Source organism: Empidonax traillii, unplaced genomic scaffold (assembly GCF_003031625.1).
Source record: "Empidonax traillii isolate 1590-97213 ecotype Southwest subspecies unplaced genomic scaffold, ASM303162v1 scaffold17:size2698205, whole genome shotgun sequence".
NCBI classification, from domain to species: domain Eukaryota; kingdom Metazoa; phylum Chordata; class Aves; order Passeriformes; family Tyrannidae; genus Empidonax; species Empidonax traillii.
The window spans coordinates 31,166-45,735 of record NW_020955210.1 but is presented as its reverse complement, the minus strand read 5'-3'; the positions used below and the strand labels follow the sequence as shown (position 1 = coordinate 45,735).

Genomic DNA, 14,570 nt, shown 5'->3' with positions numbered 1-14,570 from the left:
GAAACAGCAAGAAGTTACAGTGTGTGTGGTAGCAGGGCATCTCTTACTTCTAAACTCCAAATGCAAAGGGTATCGGCTGGAAAATATCACAATAGCAACATTGATGGAAGTTGTAGCTCTCCCAGTACTCACACTATTGATCAGGAAGTCTAGATCATCTCATTAGAACTTCATTATAAACAGTGCAAGGACATCAGCACAAGAGATTGCATGATTTCATGGCAAATGAAGCACAGAGGGTAACAAGAAAAATTATTTTGATTCACTGATGAAAGGAATATGAAGTTTCCATTAAACGTGCTCTTGTGATAAGCTTTTCTGTGGAGAAGCCTTGTAAACCTCTCCCAGGGAGTCGAGAGACGAGCTGTTCTGCATCATTCTGGTCTTAAACGTACTCTGCTCAAGAGAGTTAATCCTTTCCACCTCTGATCATTTTTGAGGGAGATGTGAGAAGAGCATTAGTTGTTTGCATGAGCCATCATTCCTGCTAACTGCACTTTGCTTCAATTAATTACTAGATTTGGTGAAGAGTTGCCACAGAAGCAGTGAAATTAAGAAAAGTAATGGTTTAAGAACCTTATGGGTAGTATCCGCTGATTTGTAGTGAACAATCCCAGTTTTTGTAAGTTGAAGACCTGAGCCTGAATGACAAACTGAACTTAAACCCTTTATTTCTTCTGTGTCATTTAACATCCAGTATCCCTGTTAGCACCAGCTTTTGTTAAAATAGCATGCCTACAGGATAGTCTTACTTGGTACATGCCTGTGGGGATGTCAAGGTGCTCATTCTGCAGCATTTAGGTTATGGGCTGCTTTTTTTTGTGCTGGTTGTACTGCAGAAAACTGCCTAGCTGATACTGGTACCTGACTGTGCTAGGCATTATACAAGTATATGCCAAGAGGTGTAGTCTGTGCCACAAAGAGGCTTACAGTCTAATTATACAACATATGGAGACAGAAGGAGAGGTTGCAGACTACAGAATATCCTGGATAATGCACTAAAGCTGGGGTTGAGCTCTGAGCACTCACCCAGTCCTCAGGACTTCCTTGCTGTAGACTTTCAGTTTAATAAAAGTCACTGGAACAAAAATGAGCAATTGTTTGATTGTTTTCCATTACCACTTTCCATGGGCTCTTAGGGAGTTGTTCTCATTTAATCTGTGTGATACCAAGAACACATCTAGACTAACCCTATTTCATCAAATGGTATCACTGAGATAAAGAGCAAAGATTTTCCTGCTGTCTTCATTTTCTAACTTACTGCAGTTGCTTTTTGCTGTAGAGTGTAAGGCAAGGAGATTTTTTCAGGTTTTTCTAATGACAGAATCTGTCTCAGGTTTTCTCACTAATGTTTTTTGTATTTTCTTTGCAGCACATGATTGCAGATACTGTTCGGTCATTGAGACATTGCAGAAATAACCAATTTGGTGAGTAGTCAAAATTCCCTACTTATTTTGCATTTTTAAGGCCTTGAGGTTTTTGTTTTGTTTTGTTTTGTTTTGTTTTGCTTTGCTTTGCTTTGCTTTGGCATTTTTTCCTCTCCCTGTGTTCTTTTCGGTTTACTGCAGCAGTAAAACGTGGACAACAATTATTTAACCAATTGGCAAGAGAGGGCATAACTGTTGGAAGGTCAGCATAACAGAAATGGATGAAATTTTACGTTACAAAGTGTTTGTAGAAACAGCTTCCAAACTTCAATAAATTATTTTCCTACAAAAATTACCACCTCTTCAAAACCCTGTGTAAGATCTGTGCCAGCTGTACTTAATAATGGAGGCCTCTGGTGTATGCTGCTGTTTCTCCCTTTCCCAGCCATGACCAAGTTAACTCAATCTCCTGCCAGTCTGTGTGTTTTGGTAATGGATTCACAGCTGTCTTGGCTTCCAGTAGCTAAAAGATGGCATTAATCACCACAGCTTTTCACTTGGCTTTTCACTAAGAACTTTTAGCTTATTTTGGGTTCTTAATGTCATTTCACAAAACTGTAGAAGTATTGAAGGTATGAAGATTCTGGGAGTTTCATGAAACTAGAGTAGAAAGGAATGGGAGGTGTTGTGTTAGTACCTGTGCTAGGGGAAGCTGCAAATAAAAATCTGCCTGCTTTAGACACTGGAGGATCTATGCTGATGGGAACAGTTGTGAGTGCCTCAGCTGCACAGAAGACTTCTTTTTGTTTGCTTTTTGTTTGTTTGTTTGTTTTGTTTCTGCCTTGTTAGCCTCCAGAGAATCCAACCCTAAGGGAACAAGTCAGAAGAACCCAGCTTGCTTTGTTCTACTGCTCACAGAGGAGAAACCTCCATTTCTCCTTCTCGGTGTTTCTTATTCTCTGCAGAGAGGTTAAATACAGGAAGGGGACAAAAACAACACTACTTTAGGAAGTGGTTAGTTTTTAAGCCAAACCTAGTAAGCATGTCATTTATTGAGGCCACTAAAACCTCTTTTTCAAAGAGAAGTTCAGAACTGTGCTGCAGCCTTGGGGAGAATATAGTCTGAATCTTTTTTTTTTCTCCAGCTGAATTTTCAAGAGCTGTCAGCATGGACTCCAGTGAAAAGAATAATAATAATTGTTTGTATAAATACAGGTACCTTGGAGAATTATGGTTCCTGTATTATTTTGAGATATATGTATAAGAGAGGAAGAGAAGGAACAAGATGTGCCTTGAGCCTTTTTTTTTTTTTCCAGATAATGAAGGAAATATTGGTTAATCCAAACCATGCCTGTAAATTAAAATATTTTTTATTTGGCACTATAAATGTAGCACTGGTTCCTTCTTATGATGTGAGGATTTTTTGCACCTTCTCTGCACATCTTTCATGTCATTTTTGCCTTTTCTTTTTCCAAGTGGTTTTCTAAGTCTTGCAACATAAATCCAAGGTTAATACCTGAGATTTATCATATAATCTGCTAGTTTGAAGTACGTGATTGTTATTTTATTTTACCACAGACTTGATTTATTGTGAAGCTGGCATTTAAAAAGCAGCTTATACAGACATCCCTGTAGGCACTTTTTTTTTCTTAAATTCATTTAGGCATGAAATGAATTCACTGAATATTTATTGAGACTTTATGGACAGTTTCCTTTTCTAGTGGGCTTATTTTGCTCTCGGAAATGTGGGTCTTTCTACTGCATCAATTCCCATATTTGCCTAAGTGCAGCAGGCATCTCACTGTAGGAAAGAATTCAAACAAAACTAAGCAAGGAATATTATTATTGTTTATGAACTATATCATGTGTGTTAAGCTTGTAGGCCAAAGTGTTTCTGGATTAGAAACTGGTTAGGTTCCAAGGGAGACTGAAATAACACGTTTATGTCCTAAATGCTGAAAACAAATAATAGCATTTCCAAAGTGAGGAAAAAAAGCCCTAGAAAATAATATAATTCAAGCTTTTGTCATTTGAGGTGTTATTGAGAAATACAAATGTTTTTTAGTATGTTCAGCACAGCTGCTGAGATCCCATTCCCTCAGAGCAAAAAGGTCATTTTCTGTATTCTGACACAGATTTATCACATTGTCCTGTTCTCTCTGATATTGCTCAAGTTAGATGGCTGGTCCAAAATAGCTCTTTAAAATAGTTGCCCAGGAACCCCCATTAGCAGCCACGTGCAGAACTGGCTGCATTCACATCCCATGTTACCCACACAGCGTCATGCAGCGATCTCCAGAAACAAGAGGGATGGTTCATTCCTGGCAACCTCGTATAGCTGGAGAGTGTGGAGAAAAGGATGATAATAAAACAAAAGAGAAGGAGGGAGTGTGTGAGTTAAGCTGATTGGTTCAGGGAATTTTGAGGAGTTTTCTTTGTCCATTTATGGTAATATTAAAAATTCCTTGAGGACATGGACTAGAAGCGAGCTTTCCAACCTTTGCTCGTCTGTCAACAGTCGTTAGTGTTGCTTTCTCTGCCTGTCTTGATGGATCTCATGGCCATGGGCTTAGTTTTTCCTTTTACACTTCTGCTAGTACCAGCCATTGTGGAGCGTTTCACAGACAACGAGTTCTCACAAGCCCATGATGGGCATAAAACTTATAACAGAGAATATCTGCTATTGCAGCCACCCTTCATTTGTCTGTTACACACCTAATTCTTCTTGCTGTGTAAACTCCCACAAAATGACAGCATGACTCTTGTCTCTGTTACTAGATCAGAAATCAAAAGCATAACAGATCAAAATGTGGGAGCCTGTCAGAGCAGCTTTGAAGAGCTTTCGTATCCATCTGCTGCACTGTCACCTTTCACCGGCTCTGAAGACACTCATCCAGGGCCTGCTGTCTTCTGAACTTGTGTTAAGATTTTTTAAAAGTTAGTCTGGTTTGCCCACCCATGCTCAAGGCCCTGTTGTGCTGCAAGAGCAGCACAAAGGAAACCTTGAACCACCCTTAACAGAGAATGGACTGCCTGTACTGCCAGCAGGAGTAAGTCTTCCTCTTGGGAAGAAGTCGGCTTCTTGCTGTCCACTTGTCCCTCCTTTGTGTGTGCTGGCTGCCCAGCATTGCCTATTTCTTGTTTCTCCCCTTCTCTCTACCAAGCTGTTACCTCATACATTGCACTTAAACAGCAAGTCCTTTGGTTTACTGTGTGTCTTTCTTGTGATTGTCTAGCACCTGACATGTGGCACACCAGTGACTTTGTAACACAGGACAGAGAAGCAGGCAAGGCACAGCTTTCTGATCCATCCCCTTTCTCCTGTCTTGCAGGCAATGAAGTTCCTTCGAAAGAGCATCATGAGCTGAAGCCATATGTCCATCACCTGCATGTCATCGACAACCAGCAAGCTCTGTTTGAGCTTTCTCACAGGATAGAGCCACGAGTGTGAGCGTACACAGCTTCATATAACCTTGTAACTGCAGCACTTTGAATTAAGTGAATGTTTAAGCCAAGCATGTTGCTTCCCTATATAAGAACAGTTTACTGAGTTTTATCAGTAGCTCACACAACATGCGCAGGAAAATCAGGCAAGAGCCAGCAAAGGAGCTGCTCACAGAGTTGCAGGGCAAGCTTGGTGCCATTCCCACTGGTCACTGGGACGTGAGGGAGTGGAGCAGCGTCCTTTGAACTCAGGAGCTTGGTTTCTGTGAAAATATTGTTTGGTCCAGTGTAGCTTTCAATGCAGATTCTGCCAGTATTAGGATGAAAGGAATCGTCGTGTCACAGCAGCAAAACATTTCAGCAAGCAACATGCCGCAAGGGGATTGATTCCCAGTTCACCACATATGTACCTCACTAATTCAAGGCTGCCAAAGTATTGTTGCCAAAAATAATGTGCAATCTCTGCAGTTCTTCTGAGTCCACTGGAGCATTGTATTTAGGTAAGTGCAAACAACCAAGGATGGGAATATAACAAGGTAGCACAACCAGATGAAACTCAAGAGTGTGTCAGCAGTAAACAGTTCATGCTGTTACGGTCCCTTTAAGAACCTGTTCATCCACACTGTAAGAGCCAATCCACTTTTGTTGCAATTCATGGACACGATTATTTGTATACTGAAAACATGTTATTTTCTTCCTTTTCAATTATCTCAGATTTAGCACTGGGTCCTGCAGTTAACACATTAGGAATTATTATAGCAGAAGCTTTGTTTTCTGCTTGGATGACAACCTCCTTGGTGTCTCTTCAGAGGCAATGCCTAGACCCACCTATATTCCTAACTCATCTCTGGGAAATACCGTTCCAGCAGGTAAAACTTCACCTAACTTGCATGTGCTTCTAGTTTTTAAAGAACAAAAATGTGCAGAGTACCACTGTAATTACCTGCATACACACTAAGCTCTCAGCATCAGGATCCCTTTACTGCTTTTGTCCCTCTCACACCCTTCTCCTATCCAATTCTCATGTAGCTACAAGTACTACATCTGGGCATGTACTGAGGCAGCATTTCTAAAGTGTTGTCTACAGTTGATCTACATCTTGAGCACCACCATAACCATAGCTCTGGTTTTCAGTGTTAAGAAGTTGCCCTGAAATAATCCAGTGAATGCTGCAGGCAATGTGCAGAGTGCTCCAGGGTCTGGCACATGTTTGTACACTGACTCATGGCAACAGTCCTTTTGCAGAGCAGGGAGGGTACATAGCATAGCTTGCCCATCTCTATTGTATGTTTTCCACATGAGGAAGACTTCCTAGAAAATGCTCATTTACTAAAATGTGGGAATACTGAAGCAGCATGCTCTTCATCATTGTGTTATCTCTGGTTTAAAGGGATTTAAAAGAAGCAGCTTTAACAAGTAGTCTGTGGGGGAATCTGTAGAATGCATTCAGTTTTCCCATTTGTGAAATATTGTATAGATCTATTGTAAAGGAAACAGATGTTTCAGAAATGTATTTGCTTGTACTTTGTTATTATCAAATACTATATGATTTTTTTTTTTTTTAGAAAAAAAAATCTTCTTTTTACCCAGTAAAAAGAAAAAAAAATAAACTCTTGCTGGCCATGGAGTAAAAATTTCCTATGTTCTTCTGTAGATGTGACTGCATATATTGTAAATAATTCTTTAGTGCAAACAGACCAAAACTGTTCAGATGAAGATACTAGCTGTGGTGGGCTCCTTTTTGCAGCATAAGAACAAAAACCAGATACAATTTGTTGCTTGTGTTATTGCAGTTCTTCCTCGGGGTGCAACACTCAGAATTCCCACCCTAACTGCATTACCTGGATGGTTTCCTGAGTTTTGAGCTCCCCCTTGTGAATTTTTTTTTTTTACTGTGGTATTATTTTTAGGAGCCTGTATGTAGACCATGCTTCAGCTAATATGGTGTAACTCTTTGGTCCACAAATTGTTCTCTTGAAATCTGTGGGAGAGGGAGGATTAGAAGGTATTCAGGGTGAGAAAGTGACGCTGTTTCTCAGTTCACTGCATTTGGCTCTGTGATAGTTGTGGGTAGTTACTGCTGATGAAGCAACAACGATGCCAGAGAAGCATAAAAGACAAGGAAACAAAAGAAGGGGTGGGGGGAGGAAATAACAATGACTCCGTGCTGCGGCTTTGATTTGAAAGCCTGCTAGAGTGACCTTGAAGGCTCCTCACTCTGCCAGTTCAAAATCAAGTAAAGGGATAACTTGTACCAATAGACTTCGAGCCAGCTGAGGTGTTGGCTATCTGCACCACTGTAATTTCACACTAAATCAGGTGTTGTCTACCCTTTGCAGCTGGCATAAAATCAGTTTGAAGGCATATAGCCAGAATTAACCTTGTTATCTATATTAGACTACTAATTAGCTAATTAGACTAGTGTTTATAACTTTAAAACCTAGTTTTTTAGTGGCCTGTATAACTTGGATATAAATTTCTGGTCTCAGGGTCCACCATGGCTGCATCAATTTCACGCTGAAAATATGGACCTTATAACTGCTACCATAAAAGAAAGGCAAATAGCCTTAACCTGTAGCTAATATGTCTAGTTTAAAAAGAGGCCCTTCAGAAACTTCATTCAACAGGATTTTGTCTGCAGAGCTTTGCTGCAGACTGGCAAGCAGTTTGAAGCTGTGGTGGTTGGAAGAAGAACTATAAGTAAACCCTGTGATAAGGAAGGGTAATACTATACAGCCTCTGCCAGGGTCCAGCACTGGTGATATTATGTGATTTATGGGTTTTTTTACATCCTTCAATAGTACAATTAGGTTACATAGGATAAAATCTAATAAATCTTGCAAATTCAGTTTATCACAGTCACACCTGGGCTTAAATACTCTGCTTTTTTTTTAGTAGCTAGGAGGATCAATTATACATAACAAAGAAAGGAGCTATGTCACTTTATACCTCTTTGATGTGGGATTTTGTTGCAACAAATTTAGATGTTTCTATGACACAGCTTGTTGATTCCAGCACTGTCTTGGATAGTAATAAATTTCATTTGCGTAGCAGTGGCCAAAAAAAGGGTGTTATCAGAAATAATAAATAGAAATAAAGACCTGTGCTGCTGTAAAACTACAAAGAAAGATGTAAATACTAAACATTTTAGCAGAGTAATATTTATTTGCATAGCCTATTTATTGTCATCTTATACATTGTTAAACACTGGGATGAAGTCAATGAGCTGAGGTAAGAACACCTGCCTGTTCTCTCTGAGTGCCATAATGGTGTCAGCTTGCATTAAAAGTAATAAAATAGAACCCCCCAAACCAAGGTATTTACCTGACTTCTCAGGGACTACAGCTAGTAGTTATCCACCATTATGAGACCTGGTATGTATGAAATAGTCTGATTTACCAGAATCAATGTTGCCAATGTTTTCCTTTGCATATTTCATGCTTGTTTGCCTCTGTACATATTATTGTGTCGTGTATTTATGAGAGCTAGTAAGCAATAATTTATATGTCAAAATGGCCAAGCAATACAAGGTTAAAACTTGTAGAAGCAACTGTTATGTTTATCTTGCATTTTCCAGTGTTTTTTAATATTGCTTTTCAAAATATAAAAACTACCTTAATGAAGTCTGGGCTCTGTGCCTTTATGCCTACCACACATACTTATTGTTCCTATATGGAATATTTTACTTCCAGTCATTCATAGAGGTTCATGAGCCTGACCCTGTTCAGAGCTGCTCATCTGTCTCTGGTCAGTGGGATTTGCTGGTTCCAATGTTTCAAAGCAGGAATGATGTTAATGGGGTCTCAGCTGTGCCCTGTCATCACAGCGCAGTCAAAGAGGGGCCTCGAGCCACCATGAGAAGTCCCTGTGGGGGAGGGGAGGAGTAAATCTATCTTCATATCCTCTGGAGGCTGCTTATTGGCACTTGATCCTCTTAGTGAGGACAGCAAATGCTTTCCCCTGTCATCAGTCATCCCTGACAGTGCTGTTTCCTTCCTCTGGGCTCTGCAGCAGGGAATGCAAGGTCAGGATGGGCTACAAGTGCACTGTTACACAGCTGAGGCTTGCCCTGTCCTTCCGTCCTTTCCACTTGCAAACCCTGGGAACCAGTAAGCCAAACCTAGTTATTTCAAACAGAAATAACACATGGTGTTTACTAGTGTGCTGTCTGTTCAAAGTGCTTTACAAATTGGCAGTACTTAATCCTCTGAGTGCCTGCACCTTAAGGAGCCTTAAGCCTGACCTACAAAGTGCCAGTGTTTGTATACAGATAGGGTGAATTTTAATATTAATATTTAAAACAAGCCTAAATTGTTGACACTTCTCCATAATAATGTTTAAAGAAACATTACAGACAGACATCCTTTTCCAGATCCAGCTGCACCAGCTGAAGAATTTATGGTCCCAGCTGTTTATCACTATCCCTGTTTTGGATATCATTGCTCCACAATGTAGATCAGAGGAAGATCAGAGGAGAATCTCCTAACCCCTTGCCACATGTGGCTACATGCAAGCAACTAACTTTGCCCTAAAGGGCTCTCCTTCCATCCATCAGCCTTGCTGGGACATTTTCATAAGAAGCTAGATTTGCAAATGGGAGAGTGTAGAGCTGAGGATAGCTGCCTTACAGCTCCAGCTGTGCTAGAAGAGCCAAAAACCAAGGCTGCTGCATTGCAGATGTTGTCCCTTCAGACCATATTGCTAAACTGTTCAAACAAGGGTTCCTCTGTCCCTATCCACCAAAAAGATCTTGATTGGCAAAGGGCTGCCATTTAGTCTGCTCGGTGGGCTCTGAATTTTTATGGAAGTTTTCAGAGAGGCTTGAGATGAGTCATTCCTTTAGGAGCTGTATGACTGTGAGAGGCAGCAGGTGGGGATAGTTTGCCTGGGGGCCAGCACTGCCCTCTGTGCAGAGCAGGACTGACCTGCATGGGGACAACTGCTCTACACGATGTAGAACTGATTTCCTCTTCTCAGTAGGAGAAAGCACTCAACTGAAAAACAAACCTCCTAAGTATTTGCTGTGTTTCACACGCCAGCAGACTTTCACGTCACCCAGAGCATATGCCTACGAGTCCTGCTGTCTTCTGCCATGGGTGTGGCAGCTGAGTTGCACATATTACAAAACCCAAAAAAAGGTAAGTCTTCCTCTGACTCCACAGCTACAATGTTCACCATTTCACACTGGAGACTTGTGTGATGGCACCCTCCATGCGTGGCTACAATAATATCGTGAAATGCTTGTAGTTGTCTCAGAGTTAAAAGAATCGAGCAGGATAATCAATAAAGTGCAGACATCTGAGGAGGCCTGTAACGATGGGCTAAATGAACAACTGTTGAAGCAAGGAAAGAAGTGTTCTGCATTCCCTCTTGTCTGGAAGAAGATATTTGGATTTCATAAAACCCTTGTAAAGATCAGAAAGGCTAGCAAAAGTGAGCTAAGCAGCAGTCCAGCCTCAGAGCCTTTGAAAGGTTGAAGAATGGCAAGTCTGCACAATTTTGATTTTCACTGCTCATTGCAGGGGTAAGCATTTGCAGCTGGTGGTATCCCCAGGAGGTCTGTACTACCACTTATTTGCAGAATTGCAAATCCATGCATTTTGGGAACTGGCTGGACTTCAATATATTTTTCTCCATCCCTTTTCTATGCCAAGGAGAGAAAGGGGCATGATCTTGAGAGCCTTGGAAAAATTCCTTTACTCTGAAGGGTGCCGATGACTTTTTTCAGGTCTGATTTCCCCAGGGAAAATTCTGAGTGTAGAGGCAATCCTCCCCATTTAGAAAAACACAACACTCCTAGGGAAACCGGGCAGTTAAAACCCAGGGAAATCCTCATTTGGGGGTTAGGAAAGAGAAGTGTCATTCAGGAGGTCACCCAAATGCAGCAGGTGAGAGGGAAGCTCTTCCTTTGTGTTGTCTGCATGGGTGTGGTTGATGGTACCTGGATATTTGGTTCGTTAGTTACATTGCAGGAAGAGGTGGGTAGTGCAGGGTTTGCTCCTAAGTAGGACTTAGAGTGTTGTTTCCTAACAAGAGGACTTTGTGGGCTGCCTTGAGTGCTCTTTTACAATCCTGGTGCCCCTACTTCCTATTCATAAGGTTTCAGCTTTCATCTCTGTGGTAAGAAGTCACAGCAATCCTGAGGGTGATAAGAAATAGTGAATCAACATAGTTTAGTATAAAATTTGATTGGAAACTCAAACTTATCCTTTTTAGCTGAAAATATGATTCAGCTGTATAAGATTGGAGAAGTATACAAGCAAGACACAAAGTTGTCTTTAAGCAGAATCAGGTGAGCTAAACCACACTGAAGGACAGCTGGCCTTGAGTAGATGAGTCTTGAATAATGGTTTGTGCAATAGAGATAGGTTATAGATTGCTTGATCCTTCAGAGAGATTTGCTTGCAGAAAGTTGCCAGGGCTTCTAAAACTTACAGTTTTTTGTTTTGTTCTCCTGCTGTTGCTGATACCAGTGCAAGTCCTTTCCTGCCTGAAGCACAGGAAGAGCTGTTTCAGAGCAACTGTTAGTGCTCCAGGTAAGCTTATAAAGAAAAATAAAGGAAAGGAAAAGTCTTGCAATTGTCCCAGATGATTGTGGAGCTGGGTCTGCAGGGAAATGATTTAAATGAGAGTGCTGCTTAGCAGCAAAAAATGGCACTGGCAGAACTTGTCCATTTAACCTAAGTGGTGAAGTGTCCCTTGAGAGAGGTATGGCCAGCTGTGACAGATGGCTTGAAAGCAAAACGCTGTGCTTTGCTGGAGGGAATTTACTAGCAAATGTAAGCAGAGATGATTCAGACCTAGAAATGACTAAGGATGGTGAGGATCAAGCTCCAGATCAAGCCCTTCCTTGGTAAGTTATAGAGGCTTCTGAAAGATGTTTGTGAGAGCTCTCTGTAACACTAGGCAAAGGTTTTGTTGCTTCACAAACAGTGAAGCTGCTACTGAGGTCACGTGGACTTGATTCCTGCATGGGCTTGCCCCCAGCCAAATGTGCCTGTCGGTGGGAGCGACTCTGGCACAGGCAAGTGTCTGCTGAGAAAGTCGGCTCAGCAGCTCCAGGTGACAATCCTTCAGCTGTAAAGCCCTCAAAAGTTTGAAGTCTTCAAGTTATGTCAAGGAGGTTGGAAAAACTTCCATTAAAACAAGGCCAGCTGCTGTCATAGGGTGTCTCTCCCCTTCATTTAGAAAGGCTGTGTGAAATCAAGTTGAACTTTGGTTGATTTCTGTTGGGTTTTAAAAACTCTGGATGTTCAAATGTTTGTTGCCAGGCTGAGTCTCTGACTACACTATAAAACACAATACAGTCTCTCTATCCAATCTGAAACACTTTAAAGCCACAAATAATTGTGAACTGCTACTAATGCTGGGCTTTGTACAAGGCCAATCCCCTGGTTATGGTGCTGCATTAGAAGAGGACCAGCAGAGCTGCTGGGTGTTGGGTGCCCTATCAAACTTACAGGGATGAAAACTATTGTGGCTGTCAGCACTGACCTTGGCTCAAGGCTACAGCTACATGCTCCAGATTCAGTGCACATTGTTGATTGGAGGCCACTTTTTAAGGCCAAGTAGGCGACGATGTAATAGTAGAAACTAGAAAAGAGGTATAAGACAGGATGGTAAATGAATTGAACAAGTCCAACATAGCAGAGGCAGAACAGGGGAGGGGTGTTAAGGGAAAATAATATGCAAATCTGAAAACTCACACGTGTCTGAAATTCATTTAGATCCTTATTTACTGCTTATTTGATGAAGTTATTTAATTTTAAGTGGGGTAATTCACTTTACTTTTAAATAAGAGTTTCTGCTGAAGAGTATAATGTAGTTTAGTCAATCAAATTTAATTCTGTGCATTTTGCTAACTTGAGTTATTCTTCAAAGCAATTTGAGTGACTCCAGGGAACTTGGTCTGTCTTTGTACAAGTACAAATGAGGAAAGACTTAGGCTAAATGTTCAGATCTCCAGAGGACACTGAGAGATACTAGCATGGTGAAGGTAGGTATCATTTCCCAGAAATAAACTGACAAGAAACTGCTGGAGCCATGTGTCACTACAAGAAAGGCAGAGTTTTTACTGGAGGCATCTCTGCAAAGACCACATCACCGTCCTGACCAAGCAAAGGGCTTGGTTGACTGTGGTTGATTGCAGCAAAAGCTGGTGTCAGCTAGAACAAACTTTTCCAGCAGCTAACCTGCTTTTAGCAGTATCATCACTTTCAAATGTTCAGATTCCATTGACATCTAGTGGTGAAATCCTGTGTCTGGAGAGCCAGTTTATAGCATCAAAACTGCCAGGTGTGACCTCGAGGGATTGCAGGATGTAATGCAGCAGTGAGGCTCTTCTATCATCTGCCTGGTGCACTGACCCCAGTTTATTAGATTTGTTGACTCAGATTCCCGTTTAAGTGGACTGATGGGATTATCTGTTCAGCTCTTCTGTGCACGTTTCCCCATGGATTTAACTTTCAGGCTTTATGATGAGAGTGCACATTCACTTAGGATAGAGGCTAATAGGAATAAAGACTTCTTGTCTGTCAGTAGCCCCTGGAGTCAGCATCTCATCCAAAGCTGTTGGCTGTAGTGTGAGCGTTTGGTCTGGGACAGCTTCTCCAAACATGCTGCAGAGCTGTCTGAGTGTGTTTGTCAGAAGCAAGCAAATCCCCTCCCTGCTGGTTTAATGGTTTGAGGCTGAATTCCCAGTTTAATCAAAGGACCAATTTTGTGAGCCCAAGGAGCGGATTTTCTCTGGAAGGTGCTGTTGTGCAGGTGATCCTGGCAGTTTGGTGATAGCTTGTGACTGTGTTCTCCACATCAGTGGTACTCCCATGAGCACAGCTGCAGCCAGCCAGCTGCAGCTGCCACGTGGTGTCACAGAGAAGCTGTGGAATAGAAAAAGATAAGACAGGGAAGCATTTTGGAGTAATCCGTGTTATAAGGTGCTGGTTGATGAGCTGATGACTAAGGTGAGCAAAACTGGAAAAGGCTGAACATGTCTGGTGTTAGTCAGGGACAGCTGCAGGCTGTAGGGACTCCGGAGAAAGTCAAGACTAATCAGATTTTGTTGTGACTTGGCAAATAGGAGGACAGTAAATTAACCACATATGTATCATATAGTTGGGAAGCAGCAGCCAAAAGAGTAAAATACTTGTTTAATCTGTAGCTGTTTGATAAATGTTGCGTACTCAGCAAAAGCCTCCAAACATCTAGTACAGAAGTGCTTTAGGAAATGCCTTCATGAAGAGCTGACTTCAGCTGACTTCAGCTGTGAGTTGGGACTACGGAGAGCCCCAGTCAGTCATTCCCACCACTGTGTTGATGCAGCTGCTCCTGAGCCTGTGCTTCAACCTGAATCATGCACCTGGGAAATGGTCATATCCAAGCAAGCCTCCTCTACATAATAAACCTCCAATTTCAGATGCACACACAACTTGGTAATTGTGCTTTACCTTATTACTGGGCTTAATGAGAGCAGCTCATTAAGGGTTTCCCCAGAGACTAGTCACTGTGATACTGCACTATGGTCACAGTGACAGTCTGGGGTCATAACAGGGACTGCTGACACTTGCTCTTTCCTGGACTGGGGAAGAAAAGTGCTCCCGAACAGCAGCTAAAAGAAATGTCAACAGAACAAGAACAGGAGTCTCTGTATGTCAAACACCCGTGTTGTGATCAAAGCACATGCATGCTGGACATGGCAAAAGAGTGCAGATAACATTCTATAATGAGTGTCACACTCTTTCCAACATGCTTTTTATCGAT

General features: G+C 41.6%; 1 protein-coding gene across 1 annotated transcript in view; it reads left to right on the top strand.

Annotated features, from left to right (window-relative positions):
- The window catches only part of RAPGEF5 (Rap guanine nucleotide exchange factor 5), a 167,013-nt gene extending 158,579 nt beyond the window's left edge, over window positions 1–8,434 (top strand). Inside the window, exons 25-27 of the mRNA XM_027895735.1 lie at window positions 1,373–1,427; window positions 4,700–7,879; window positions 7,937–8,434. Coding sequence (XP_027751536.1) covers window positions 1,373–1,427; window positions 4,700–4,818 — 174 coding nt within the window. The 3' untranslated portion in view covers window positions 4,819–7,879; window positions 7,937–8,434. The remainder of the gene's footprint in view (window positions 1–1,372; window positions 1,428–4,699; window positions 7,880–7,936) is intronic.
- Window positions 8,435–14,570: the final 6,136 nt, after the last annotated feature.